The sequence below is a fragment of the Cheilinus undulatus genome, linkage group 12 (genome assembly GCF_018320785.1).
Source record: "Cheilinus undulatus linkage group 12, ASM1832078v1, whole genome shotgun sequence".
NCBI lineage: Eukaryota > Metazoa > Chordata > Actinopteri > Labriformes > Labridae > Cheilinus > Cheilinus undulatus.
In genome coordinates, this window is record NC_054876.1 from 50029704 (window position 1) to 50044174 (window position 14471).

Here is a 14471-nt window from a genome sequence, read left to right on the forward strand (position 1 = left end):
TTGTCTTAAAACAGTTAGACATGTCCCCTATAAGCCACCACAATGCCTCCTCACCACTACAGTATACTGTAAATCCACCCCTGCTCCTCAGTGTCTCATTTCAGTTTAAAAACTTACAGACAGCTCAGTGGAAAAGTCAGAAGTCACCTGAACCATGTGTTATCAAACATTTACTTTTTACTGTTCACATATTTCCTTTGAGTGCTTAACAATTTCCTTTTTCTGTGGTTAAGTTCATATTAAAATCTTCATTTTTAGGTATAAACAGGGGCGTAGCACAGGGGGGAAAAGGTAGAGGTGAAATGTAGCAAAAATGGCTTGAAGTAGCAATAAAAATAAATTAAAGGGGGCGTACTGGTCAAAAAGCAGCAAAAAGGGGTGAAAAGGGGCAAAATCAGCATAAAAAGCCAAATTCTAGGTGAAAAGTGACAAACATGGGAGAGAAAAAGTGGCAAAAAATGAATAGAAAGTGGCAAAATGTGGATGAGAATTGACAAAAAATGTGTCACAGTTGGCAAAAATGGTCAAAAAGTGGTAAGAACATGACAAAATGAGTGGAAAGTGACTAAAATGGGCAAAAAACAGCAAAGAGTGTCAAAAATTTGGGAAAAAGTGGCATTTAATGGCAAAAAGCAGCTTAAATGGGTGAAAAGTGGCAAAAATGGGGAAAAAATTGCAAATAGTAAAAAGCAGGATAAAAGAGTTAAAAACTGGACAAAAAGAAGTGACAAAAGTGGGCTTAAAGCAGTAAAAAATGATTAGAAGTGGCAAAAATACAAATAAGGGCAATGAAATTATACAGACAAATTTAAAAGTTGACAATTACAGCCAACTGTATAAGTGTGGGAAACAAACTGAATTATGTGACTTGAAATTGATCATTTCTGAGGTCAAAGTTTCATTTTTTTAAGCTTTTCTAGGACAATAAAATTTCAAATTAAGACATAAAAGAGCCACACGTTGAGTATCACTGAAATAGAGTAAAATACAACACTGGGGGGGCCTGCTCCTCCCTTAGAAATGTCCAAATGGTCCAGCTCTGCAAATAATGCAAGTCAGTTTAGCAGAAATAATGCTCATAAATGGGGAAATTATGGTTCAAAACTACATTAAAATGCAGTGATATCTGTAAAAATGAGGCAACATTTGTTGCTTGGTAAGCCAGTTAAGGAGGGTCCGGTGTAATACTCTTTCTAGGGACCCTAAATCCCTAGCTACGCCCCTGTCTATAAAAGCAGGTCTGCTTGAATGGAAGTCAGTTACCCTCAGTCTAAGACAGCAGAAAAATCTAAAATTACACAAAAAACAGGTTTAAATGCAAAATGGAGGTATTTTAGACTGGGGTGGAAAGGGTGCAATAAATCACAACTAACTACTGAAATCCTGAGATTAATGGCAATTAAAAATTTGAATCTTTTGACAGTCTTAAAATAAATATACAGTGTATATGTACATCTAGGGTCCGCGCCCCCCCAGGGGCGCCACAGAAATGATAGATGGGCTGAATAAGAATAAGAGGAGGAACAGAGAGTTCTGATATCTGGTGGTTAATGAAGGAAGGAAGTTCTTTATGCAGAGTATGGACGCACAGACTAAAGCAGAGTTACTTGGCATCCAAATGCCCAAAATGCATTTATAATCCATAGCACTGTCTGATCAACCCCATAGAACCATCTACAGCTCTACTGAGAAAACCTGCCCATGTTCCACTTTATTCTGTTCTCAGTCTTTAACAAAGAAGGCAGTAAAATCTCCTTGAAGATCCAGTGCCATTATGTTCTGTTTCAAGTGTTTTTATAAAGTAAAAGGCAGGAAAATCCCTCAGAAGATGACCCTTGAAGATTTGGACTCGTTCTCCATGTGCACCTCCCTTTCAACCTTCTCGGCAGCCTCCTGGTCCTCCTCTCCCACTGCCTCTTTTTTCAGGATCTTCAACGGCCACCAGAGGGAGCCGTTGCGCCGGTCTCTGCGGACAGTGGGTTCCACAGGCCAGCAGCAGGGGGCGCCCTTATCGCCTGTCAGGAAGTAGAGGAGGGCGTTGAGCCAGGCGTTGCAGGATGCTAGCGGCCGGGTGACCTTGTAGCAGATTGAGACCATCTTCATGGCGCTGCAGCCGCCCAGCTGCCCTCGCCGCAGGAGCAGGAAGATCGTGCGGGTGACGTGGAATGGCAGGAAGCAGAGCGCAAACAGCAGCGTGATGGTGACGATGGTTTTGATGGATTTCCGTCGCCGTCTGATGTAGTGTGAGTACTGTGACCCAGAGATGGACACCGAGGTTCTCTCCCGGTCTCTAATCCCTTCTGTCACCCAATCTCCAACTGGACCGTCGTCTCCACCCTCTATGGAGCTGGGAGGGGAGCGCAGTGTCTGAAATATCGTCCTGACCACCTGGGAGTAACACCAGGCGATGATGACAAAGGGCACAAAGAAGCCCAGCAGGTGGAGGACAATGCCGTACGGGACGTAGTCTGCAAACTCCTTATCGATGGCGTCGTCCCAGCAGTTCATGTATCCCTCCTTCTCCTCAAACGGAGCTCCACTGATGTTCCTGCTCCCACTCGCTCCTTCAGGACTGACGGCGCCCCCTCCTCGATGGACGTATCCAGTCTGAGCAAACCTGAAGATGGGGCAGGTGAGGATGAAGACCACCACCCACACCAACGCACAAGTCCCCTTCACCACCCGCTTGCTCTCCAGAGTGATGGTCCTCATGGGATGGCAGATTCCCAGGTACCTGTGGACAGACAACCAAGAGTGAGTCAGGAACTGTTATTTTAATCTAGTTTTTGCATTAGATTCAATTAGTTCTAGGGATAGGGCTGTGCCAAATATTCAAAAGATCCTTCCAATAGAAAAGACAGGCATATATCTGGAACTGACTCTTTTGTTGGCTCTCTGATTGGTCTGATCTACTCATCATCACATAAGCACCAGCAGCAGCAATGCTTCCTAGACTGATTGTTGGGATTTCCTCCGAGTCCAGCCAAGAAAGTCCCAAGGCCTTTGCTCCGCTGCCTTTATATTACACACAGCTCATATAATGGCTGCAGCATCAGGAGTATTCCCTATGCAGGTCTTTCAACTGAGTGTGTACATGCAATACAGTTTGGGGTTTGCACCCCGACACCCCTAGGCTCCGAAGGCAGAGGACGCCAACCAACTTTTCAGCTGCAGGGTTAGGGCTAGCAAAGGTGCCGACAACCGGTTCTAAACTGTTTTGGCCAGCCTAAGGCAGCCTGAATCTGAGCCTGGACTTCTCCTCAGGAGGACTCTTGCATACTTTTGGTCAGCTGGGAGGATACCTGGAGAGACGGGGCATGGCCTGGAGCAGGCCTGGATGATGACCATCAGGAGGCTGTAGCACAGGGCACAGACAGATGCAGCCAAAATGGTGTATGCTCCCATACCTGAACTGACCTCACCTGATTAGTCCTCCAACATCAACCAGGCTAATTTAGGGAAATTCTGACCTCAATAGGGTTATTTTAACAGGGTTAGATGTGTGTCTGCAAGAGTGATCCTCATCATAATCTCATGGTCATTTCTATTCTTTTACCTAAATTAAAGGTAAATTAAGAAACACCGTCTTTGGATTCCACTCAGTGTATGACCAACAGCAGCGCAATTAACCCGTTATTGTTGGCCAAGTCCACCCAAAGAATTGTCTGAACCCCTGAAAACCCAGAGAACTGGCCCTCTCCTGTTGTGCTTTATTGATATATCAGTGCATGTGTATTGCACCAGTAGCATTGATGCTAGCATCCTGGCTAACAGTTCCCTCATTTTGGAGCTGAAAAGTGTGTCAAGCTGTTATTGGGTTCCGATGTTGGAATGATTTATTGGGGTCATTTTTAACCAATTTCACCTTTTTTTCTATCCATTTTTGCTGCTTTTTGCAATTTTTTTGCCACGTGTATCCCATTTTTAACCATTTCGGCTACTTTCGGCCCATATTTGCAATTTCTTTTTTACATTTTTGCCACTGTTTGCCCATTTCTACAACATCTTTTTGCCTGTTTTAGCCACCTTTTGCCAGTTTTTGCCACTTGTTGTTTTTTTGCCAATTTTTGCCACTGTTTAAAACTCTTTTGCCAACTTAATCTTTTTTAGCCCTTTTCACCCATTTCTGTCACTTTTTTAACCACTCCATGCCCATTTGTGGCCATTTATGCAATATGTTTTTGCAACTTTTTGCCTACTTAAGCTGCTTTTTGCCGTTTTTATGCCACTTTGTGGTAATTTTTTTCAACTTTTACCCCATTTTTGCCGTTTTCAACCATTTCTGCCACTTTTTGACCATATCTGCAATTTTTTGCCTGTTTCTGTTTTGCCATTTTTTTGCCACTTTTTGCCCAGTTCTACAACATCTTTTGCAACCTTTTGCCCCCTTTTGCCATTTTTTTCTGCCACTTGTTGCTGCTTTTTACCAATTTCTGTCACTTTTTAACCACTTTTGCCCTTTTTCACCCATTTGTGTCACTTTTTAAAGCACTCTCTGCCCCTTTTTACCCATTCCTGCTACTATTTTGCCACTTTTTTGCCTTTTTCTTGCCTTTTTTTCCAAAAGGAGCCCGTTGAGCTAGTTCAGGCATCTGACCAGGATACCTATCTGGGTCCCCATCATGTGGAGGTCTTGCAGGCAACTTACTAACAAACCTGAAACATCACTGAAATGTCTGGCTGTTTGTCACTTCTGACCCTCCGTATCCACAGTTATTCCATCATTGATTAAGGGAACAGTCCTATAGACGGATCAGCAACTTTGGGGTCCTGAACTCTGTGAACTTGTCTCCAGAGCTGACTCCTATCCTTAACTCTGTTTGAACATTTCACCAGCTGCTGATGGTCTGGAGAATCAGCTAGCTTGTCCCTAAGCATGTGGTACTTTTCTATGAGGTCAAAGTTCAGATAGGTTAGGCCAAAAATTAACATGCATGTGCAGCAATGTCCTCAGAGAACAAAGATAGTGAGGAGTGACTGCAGGAGTTTTAGTATTAATCATCTCTAATGTAAGAATACAGCTCTGCTCTCAAACACTTTAACATTTTTCTAAATGTAAACCCCATTTTCTGAAAACACATGACCCTTAAATTAGTGATGTTAACAACGTGGATGGACACACTGGACTAAATGATGAGGAAAGTAAAGCCAGACTTCAGAGCTAAGCCGTGATGGGCACAAATGTCAGGATGCCAGAAATCACAGTAGAAGAAACTGAGATAACTTTACTTTTTTAAAAGAACAGAATAAATGTGAAAAGACAACAAAACATTGTGAGAAGTGGTAAAAATGGGTTAATGTAGTCCAATAAAATTGCAAAATGGGTTAAATGTGGCAATAGGTGCAAAAGTGGTAAAAATGGGTGAAAAGAGTCAAAAATACAATGCAAAAGTTGGTAAAAGAAGAACAAATGGGTTAAAAAGGGTTTTAAAAAATGTCATAAATGTGCAAGTGGCAAAATGGGCAAAAATGCGTGAAAGGCAAAAAAGAAAATGGCATTAATTAAAATGGCAAAAGTGGCAAAAAAATTACAAATCTGGGCAAAAAGCAGCAAAAATGGTTAAAAGTGGCAAAGGCAGAAAAAATGGCATCACTGGGCAAAGTTTGGAATAAAGTCAAGAGAAATTGGCAAAAAAAGTGGCAGTAAAATGGCTCAAATAGGTAAACAGTTCCATAAAGATGCTGCAAAGATGTGCTGGAACTTGCAAAAAAAAAAAAAAAAAAAAAAAAAAAAAGGGGCCCCGGGGGGTATCGGGGCCATTTTCTGGGTTTATCAGGGTCCATCCTCTGGGTATATAAGGGGTCATTCTCTGGGTTTATCGGGGTCCATTCTCTGGGTTTATCAGGGTCCATTCTCTGGGTTTATCAGGGGTCATTCTCTGGGTTTATCAGGGTCCATTCTCTGGGTTTATCAGGGGTCATTCTCTGGGTTTATCGGGGTCCATTCTCTGGGTTTATCGGGGTCCATTCTCTGGGTTTATCAGGGTCCATTCTCTGGGTTTATCAGGGGCCATTCTCTGGGTTTATCAGGGGTCATCCTCTGGGTATATCAGGGTTCATTCTCTGGGTTTATCAGGGGTCATTCTCTGGGTATATCAGGGTTCATTCTCTGGGTATATCAGGGGTCATTCTCTGGGTATATCAGGGTTCATTCTCTGGGTATATCAGGGGTCATTCTCTGGGTTTATCAGGGTCCATTCTCTGGGTTTATCAGGGGCCATCCTTTGGGTTTTTCAGGGTCCATTCTCTGGGTTTATCAGGAGTCATCCTTTGGGTTTATCAGGGTTCATTCTCTGGGTATATCAGGGTCCATTCTCTGGGTTTATCAGGGGCCATCCTTTGGGTTTATCAGGGTTCATTCTCTGGGTATATCAGGGGTCATTCTCTGGGTTTATCAGGGTCCATTCTCTGGGTTTATCAGGGTCCATTCTCTGGGTTTATCAGGGGTCATTCTCTGGGTTTATCGGGGTCCATTCTCTGGGTTTATCGGGGTCCATTCTCTGGGTTTATCAGGGTCCATTCTCTGGGTTTATCAGGGGCCATTCTCTGGGTTTATCAGGGGTCATCCTCTGGGTATATCAGGGTTCATTCTCTGGGTTTATCAGGGGTCATTCTCTGGGTATATCAGGGTTCATTCTCTGGGTATATCAGGGGTCATTCTCTGGGTATATCAGGGTTCATTCTCTGGGTATATCAGGGGTCATTCTCTGGGTTTATCAGGGTCCATTCTCTGGGTTTATCAGGGGCCATCCTTTGGGTTTTTCAGGGTCCATTCTCTGGGTTTATCAGGGGCCATCCTTTGGGTTTATCAGGGTTCATTCTCTGGGTATATCAGGGGTCATTCTCTGGGTTTATCAGGGTCCATTCTCTGGGTTTATCAGGGGTCATCCTCTAGGTTTATCAGGGGTCCATTCTCTGGGTTTATCAGGGGCCATCCTTTGGGTTTTTCAGGGTCCATTCTCTGGGTTTATCAGGAGTCATCCTTTGGGTTTAACAGGGTCCATTCTCTGGGTTTATCAGGAGTCATCCTTTGGGTTTATCAGGGTCCATTCTCGGGGTTTATCAGGAGTCATCCTTTGGGTTTATCAGGGTCCACTCTCTGGGTATATCAGGGGTCATCCTCTGGGTTTATCAGGGGCCATTCTCTGGGTTTATCAGGGTTCATCCTCTTGGTTTATCAGGGTCAATTCTCTGGTTTATCAGGGTCCACTCTCTGGGTTTATCAGGGTCCATTCTCTGGGTTTATCAGGGTTCATTCTCTGGTTTATCAGGGGTCATTCTCTGGGTTTATCAGGGGCCATTCTCTGGGTTTATCAGGGTTCATTCTCTGGGTTTATCAGGGTCCATTCTCTGGGTTTATCAGGGTCCATTCTCTGGGTTTATCAGGGTCCATTCTCTGGTTTATCAGGGTCCATTCTCTGGGTTTATCAGGGTCCATTCTCTGGGTTTATCAGGGTTCATTCTCTGGGTTTATCAGGGTTCATTCTCTGGTTTATCAGGGGTCATCCTCTGGGTTTATTATGGGTCATTCTCTGGGTTTATCAGGAGTCATCCTTTGGGTTTATCAGGGTCCATTCTCTGGGTTTATCAGGGTCCATTCTCTGGGTTTATCAGGGTCCATTCTCTGGTTTATCAGGGTCCATTCTCTGGGTTTATCAGGGTCCATTCTCTGGGTTTATCAGGGTTCATTCTCTGGTTTATCAGGGGTCATCCTCTGGGTTTATTAGGGGTCATTCTCTGGGTTTATCAGGGTCCATTCTCTGGGTTTATCAGGAGTCATCCTTTGGGTTTATCAGGGTCCATTCTCGGGTTTTATCAGGAGTCCAGACAGAACTAGAGTTCTATGGGAGGACCTTCTCTTAAAGTCATTAAAGTTTTCTTTTTGTTCTGTTGAAGATTTTTTTTAAAACCTCGGAGCATAAAGACACAGCTTAGTCAACATATTTTCTGTTCTAACTTTTGTCTCCTGTAAACCTAAAAATCACTTTAAAGTATGGTAATCATTACATTTACTGGCTGTCACGCTCCATGAGCGTCCTACCTGTGCACCGAGATGCAGGTGAGGAAGAAGATGGAGCAGTAGAGGTTGAAGTAGAACAGGAAGCGAACAAGGCGGCACATGAAGTCTCCAAACACCCAACGGTCCCTCAGCACGTAGCTCGCCACCAGGAAGGGCAGCGACAGACCGTACATGAGGTCGGTGGTGGCCAGATTCACCATGTAGATGAGCGAGGTGTTCCAGCGTCGTCCACCGCCACAGCACCCACCGCCGTGGTGCCGGCATGAGCGAAGCAGCACCACTGAGTTTAGGGTGAGGCTGAAGAGGAAGGTCAGCGAGTAGCAGACCGGCAGGAAGACGTACTTATAGGATTCGTCGATGCTGCAAGACGACGGAGGTTGAGAAGAGGGGGGAAGGACGCCTGAGAGGTTAAGATGGCGGCTCTCCACCGCTGCTGCCAAGCCGATGTTTGGAGGGATACTGGAGTCTTGGCTGAGTCCCATGATGGAGGTTATTTCTGGATAGGGTTCTTCTCTGGTTCATCTGGCGTCATCGTAGCTTTTCCAGTAGACTCAATTATCTGTCTGTCTATCTATCTATCTATCTATCTATCTATCTATCTATCTATCTATCTATCTATGTCGCTGCCGTCGTGTGGCCCGTGTCTGTGGCGTGTTGAAGGATTCTGTAAAAGAAGGGAGAGGAAACACTAGGTCATTAGTTGAAAAAGCTTGTTCACCATGTACTGCCAGTGTTTTGCTGATGTAGTTTCGTCTCGCACAATTAGCCCCTCAATCATTAACAAAATTCTTCCGGAAACACCTCTCCATTCATGCAGCTGTCCTCACTGGACTTCAAGACGAAAGAATGCTCCGTCAGTCGAAGTTCAGGGTGTCAGCGTGTTTTGGAACAACAGCGTCCAGAAATGTCACAACAATCAGTGCAGGTTACGTAGAGATGGACTTGTGGCTTTGACATTTAATTATTGATGGACTAGAGTAGAGACAGAATGTTCTAGCATGTTCAGGATCTGCTTTATATGATATTTACATCTACTAAAGTGGATTCATCTTAGGGATGTGCATTTCTAGGAAAGTGATTCCTCTCAAGTCCCTAAGAATTCAGATATCTCTCAGATAGACATGGATGTAGCCCGTTAGCTTGATGCTAACTCCCAATGGAAATGGTATTAATGAACTAGCTGATTTAGCAATGCTCCAAGCTGGTTTTAAGATAAGGCGTAAAGATGTCATGAAATTAGGGATATGTGGCTGAATATTAGATAGAGTGCCTATAAAAAGTCTTCATCCCCTTAGATGTTTTACCCTTTTATTGATTTTCTAAATCAATCATGGCCGATATAATTGAGCTTTTTTAAGAGAAAAATATTGGAAAAATCTCCTAATCTTCTCCCTAGTTCTCTGTCAGACTGAAAATGATTGTCCTCCAGGATTCATTTAACCCTCTACCTTTACAAGCCTTCCAGGGTCATCTGAGAAGCATCCCCACAGCATGATGCTGCTGAGAAGCATCTCCACAGCATGATGCTGCAGAGAAGCATCCCAACAGCATGATGCTGCCACCACCATGCTCCACAGTGGGGATGGTGTGTTTGTGGTGATGTCGGTGTTTGGCGTCTTGTCTGATGGTCTCAAAGCTCCATTCTGGTCTCATCAGACCAAAGACCTTTCTTCCTCTTGACCATGGAGTCTCCCACAGTCCTTCTGGTGAACTCTAGTCCAGATTGAATCTGAGTTTTCTTCAACAGTGTCTTTCTCTTTGCCACTCTCCCATAAAGCTCTGACTGCTGAAGAACCCGGCCAACAGTTGTTGTCTGCAGAGTCTCTCCATCTCAGCTGCTGAAGCTTGGAGCTCCTTCAGAGTAGTCATAGGTGTCTTGGTGTCCTCTCTCACTAGTCTCCTTCTTGCACGCCCACTCAGTCTGTGAGGACGGTCCGATCTAGGCAGATTTACACATGTGACATATTCCTTTATGTCTTCAGGATGGATTTAACTGAACTCTGGGGAATGTTCGGAACCTTGGAGATGTTTCTGTCTCCATCCTCTGACTTAGACTTTTCAATAACCTTTTCTCTGAGTGTTTTTTTGTCTTCATGGTGTAATGGTAGCGATGAATACTGATGAACCAGTGACTGGACCTTCCAGACACAGGTGTCTTCATACTACAATCTGAGACACGTTTCCTGCACTACGGTGATTGTTTTGGCAAAAAAGTAAAATTATATTGACCATGATTGATTCTCTTTTTCATCGTCATACACAGACAAACACGAAAAATAATGTTGCATTTTCCATGTCCAAAAAATAAATAAATAAAAGAAAGACTACTAGAATAATAAATGAATAATAAAGTTTCGCATTTTTCTGCAGATATTGATCAGCCATGATTGAATGATCTGATATGATAGTGATCATATTTTAGTCGTCCGCTGGTTTAGCATTAGTCTACTTAGTTTTGTAGTGCACCCAGACCTCCTACAGGGGGCACCATGACCGCGCCAAAGGAGCTTAAAAGTCATCCTTATTCAAGATTCACATTATAAATTCATCCTTCAGACTCAGTCAAAACCTATGGGCCTTTTTCTGAAACAGAACAGTCAGAATAAACAGTTACTGCTGAGTGATGGGTCTGACGTTATGGTCCAGCGCTCTGATCAACCATAATCATCCCTATAAATACTGGATCGAGTGTTAAAAATTCAGTTTAAAACAGTTCTGGGTCTCCCATACTCACTAGACTGGAAATGCAGACTCGATTATGCTTAACCACCTTTTATTGTTGATTTTCATCATTTTAACTAAAACTTTCGTCCTCCCACATTTGACAGGATGTCGAGTCAACAGGATCCTCTATCGTGAGTGAGGCTTTATATATAAAACATAAAAATCTGAGCAAAAATCAAGAGAGACTGTTGCAAACATCCAGTCATGTTGTAGAACTTCCCGTTCAGAGCCTGACATGAATCAGAGTCCGTTTGGTGGATGTTAGAGTTTAGAGGAGTTTGGTTTTACCTTCAGTCGTCCTCTCCTCTCCTCTCGTCAGGTTTCTCCAGGATTCTCGGCTCAGAAGCGTCTGTTTTCGGGGCTGAAGGGTCTCTCGGGGTTTCTCTGCTGACCTTCAGTTTCTCTGTAAATAATTGATCAGCGTTCATTCAGTCACAACTGCAGGAATGAAACCCAATACAGGGACTGCAGAGGAGGAGGAGGAGGTGCTCCCAGTACAGCTCCAACTGGTTTTCATCCAATAAACTGGCTGCATTTAACAACCCAGATTAAATAATACACTCTCATATTTTATATTTACATATCAATGCTGCAAACGATGCCATATTAACACTAATAAACATGCATTTCATAAGATTTTGGATTCAAATGTTTCATTTATAACTGGCAAAAGATGCAAACTACCTTCAAGTACAAAAACCACCTGAAATTCATCAAAATAATCAATGAATCCTTACAATTATAATATACAAAACCCTACTTATATCAGCCTCATAATCACTAACAACAAATAAATCAAAGTTTTGTGTTTTTGCAGTTCAGTGAATGAAAAAAAATCAATCTGCAAAAATCTGCAAATAAAGCAACACCAGACCTAGTCACTAAGTGCTTTGGAATAAAGAGACTAAAATCTGATCCGTCACCTACCTCTGCCTCCAGAGGAGCTGGTAATGATTTTAAAATGTCTCCTCTCCTCCTCCTTGTCTCGCTTTTTGAGGCTTTTTGAGAGCAAAGTGAGTAAATCAGCTCCTCCTCCTCCTCTTCCTCCTCCTCCTCCTCCTCCGCTCATCGCCATCATCATCCCTCAGTCACGTTAAATTCACTGTTATGTTCAAGCATGGAATTAAAATCAGCACAAAATAGCAAAACAGATACGAATAAAGACCGAGGTAAAAGAACAGACTTCAAATACATATATATATTTTCTTTTTTTGTAAACAAACAGTTCAATTAAAATCAGAAATGTGACTGTTACTACACAGAACTTTATAAACTTGGTCTGGTGTCACTGATTCTTACAGAGCTCTAGGCATGACATGGTCAAAAAAAATTAAATTGTGGCCCCAACATAGCTATAACGTGCGCACGAAATACTAATTCATGGCCACGAAATACTACACAGCGTACGTTATAACTATATTGTGGCCACAATTTAATTTTTTTTTACCATGTCATGTCTGGGGCTCTGTAGATTCTACATTTTGTGAGAAAAAATTCAGTTTCAGAAATTCAAATTCAAACTCAGATGGCACTGATTTACTTCCGTAGTATGACGGCTGACAAAGACCCGATCACAGCTGCTCCCAACTGGTCTGAAGGATTTCCGATGGTTCATGTTTGATATTTTGGTCGTACATCTGCAGACACTCCCATAGTTGAAATGAACTTCCCTTCGGGGATAAATAAAGTTCTTGTATTGTATTGTATAGTCAGAGCAGAAACACGAGCAGAATAATCAACTTTGGGGTCTTTTTTCCTTTGTAAACAGACGTCTTAAATTACCATGACGACAGCTGATGCCTCCCCCCATGTTTTACAGCCATGAGTACTTTGAAATGAAATGAACGAAGGATTTGAGTGGTGAATTTAACTTTCAGAACCAGAGCCGCTCTAAAGGAGAGGATGGACCAATCAGGTTAGCTCTGCCCATTGTTGCTATGCTGTTCTCCAGGAGATATTTGCTTTGATCTCACTGAGGCCCCGTCCACACAGACACGAAAATGATATATTGCCATTTCGTTTTGAAAAAGTTTTCCGTAAAGATGGAATAATTTCAGGAAATATCTGCGTGAACACAGAACCACTGAAACGACTGAAAACGCTGTAGTGCATATGCCAAGCCTGTACGTGGCGCTGTGTTGCTGCCACGGAAATGCACCAAAAGAGAAGAAGAAGATCACAGAAAACTGACACAAAACTTTCTTCTGGTTGCCCTTCTCGTTGTTCTCCATGTTAGATTTAAGAACATCTGGTGTATGCTGTTCTCAGTGGTGGTAAAGGAGCATCAGATTTTTCTGTAAAAGCCAGAACAAGCTCAGTAGCCTCTGCAGCACGAACACAACCCTGTAATCCGCCATTATTGTTTTGGCCGGACCCACGCAGGCGCCTTCAGAGAGCTACGCTATGTGTGACGTAATCGTTTGAAGAAAGCTGCAGATAGCCATCGACACTCTGGGATCCATTTTCAAAAAGTATTGTTTTCAGTCACCCAAAACGCCGTTTCCGTGTGGATGAAACGTCGATACAACAAAAACTTTTGCGTATACGTGGACGGGGCCTGAGAAAGTCCCAACATCGTATCGCACACACATCATCTCAGTCCTCTTCTAAAGCCCTTTTCACACCGCCGCACGGCAACTCACCACCCCCAGTCATTTTAATGAGGGAAGGGCGGCAGACGGGAAGCAGTTTTAACCGCAGCGGTAGGACCCAGAAGCAGTTGCCGCCCACGTGAACGTGCACAGATATTGCCCTGCCGCTCGGAGTTCAGCGTGTTGAACTTTCTGGCGCCTGGCAACAGCCAATCCCATCGAAGGAGGGAGAGAACCCGAAAACAGCAGGCTTCGCAGGTCAAAGCAAACAATGGAGCTCATAATGTTGGTGTTGGAATATCCTGAGCTCTACAACACGGCTCTACCATCATACAAAGACAACCAGAAGAAAAATTGTGGAACCAACCATTGTAACGTATTTTCTAGGGGGAATTATTTTGATGACAGAACCGTATTTTTCCCTCCGTTTTATAGTACATTGTGCATGTTAATATACAGAGATTGTGAGGTACTCTACGTGTTTTTGGGGAGGGATGTGTGATGGACTTGTAGGCAGGCTCTGCTGTGGCTGCTGCCTCGTACCGTGGCGGCAGCAGGCAGGGAGGCGATTTTCAGGGTAGTTACCACGCGGCGTTGTGTAACTGGCTTAAGCCCTCTAACTCTGACTCAGTTCCTCCTGCAGACTTCATTCTGGCTTTAAAAACTAGACACATTATTCAGCTATTTATTCTGAGGTTATCTTTATGCTATCTTTAACAGATAATCATTTTATGATGATTTTTGGCTCTCAGACTTTTTTAGTGTGTGTATGCTTGTCCATTCTCTGCAGCCTGACCCCAAATAAGTAGAAGAAACAGACGGACGATTTCTCTGGAAAAGACGACAAACACATCCATGTTGCAGAACATCAAATATATTTCATAGTTAATGTTTACATACAAATATATTTCAGATTAATTTTATTTACATGTAAAAAATACATCTTTAAAGTACATGTATGGTCATAAAATATAAATCTGTTCACATTGTTAGCTTCTCTATTAACTGATTTCCACAACCACAGTTAGCTCAAAATAATATCTAAACTTTTCTACACTTCTAAATTCTCCTCCATGTTACATCCTGATTTATCTGACACTGTTAGGATGACATTTATAGCTTTATATATAAAATAA

General features: G+C 43.0%; 1 protein-coding gene across 1 annotated transcript; it reads right to left on the reverse strand.

The window, feature by feature from the left end:
- Window positions 1-1787: 1787 nt before the first annotated feature.
- Window positions 1788-8502, reverse strand: LOC121519318 (P2Y purinoceptor 3). The gene is made up of 2 exons (XM_041802202.1): window positions 8042-8502; window positions 1788-2734 (listed from the first exon to the last, which is right to left on the reverse strand). The coding sequence occupies exons 1-2, from the start codon at window positions 8500-8502 to the stop codon at window positions 1822-1824; spliced, it is 1374 nt and encodes a 457-aa protein (XP_041658136.1). The 3' UTR covers window positions 1788-1821.
- Between the last annotated feature and the right edge of the window lie 5969 nt (window positions 8503-14471).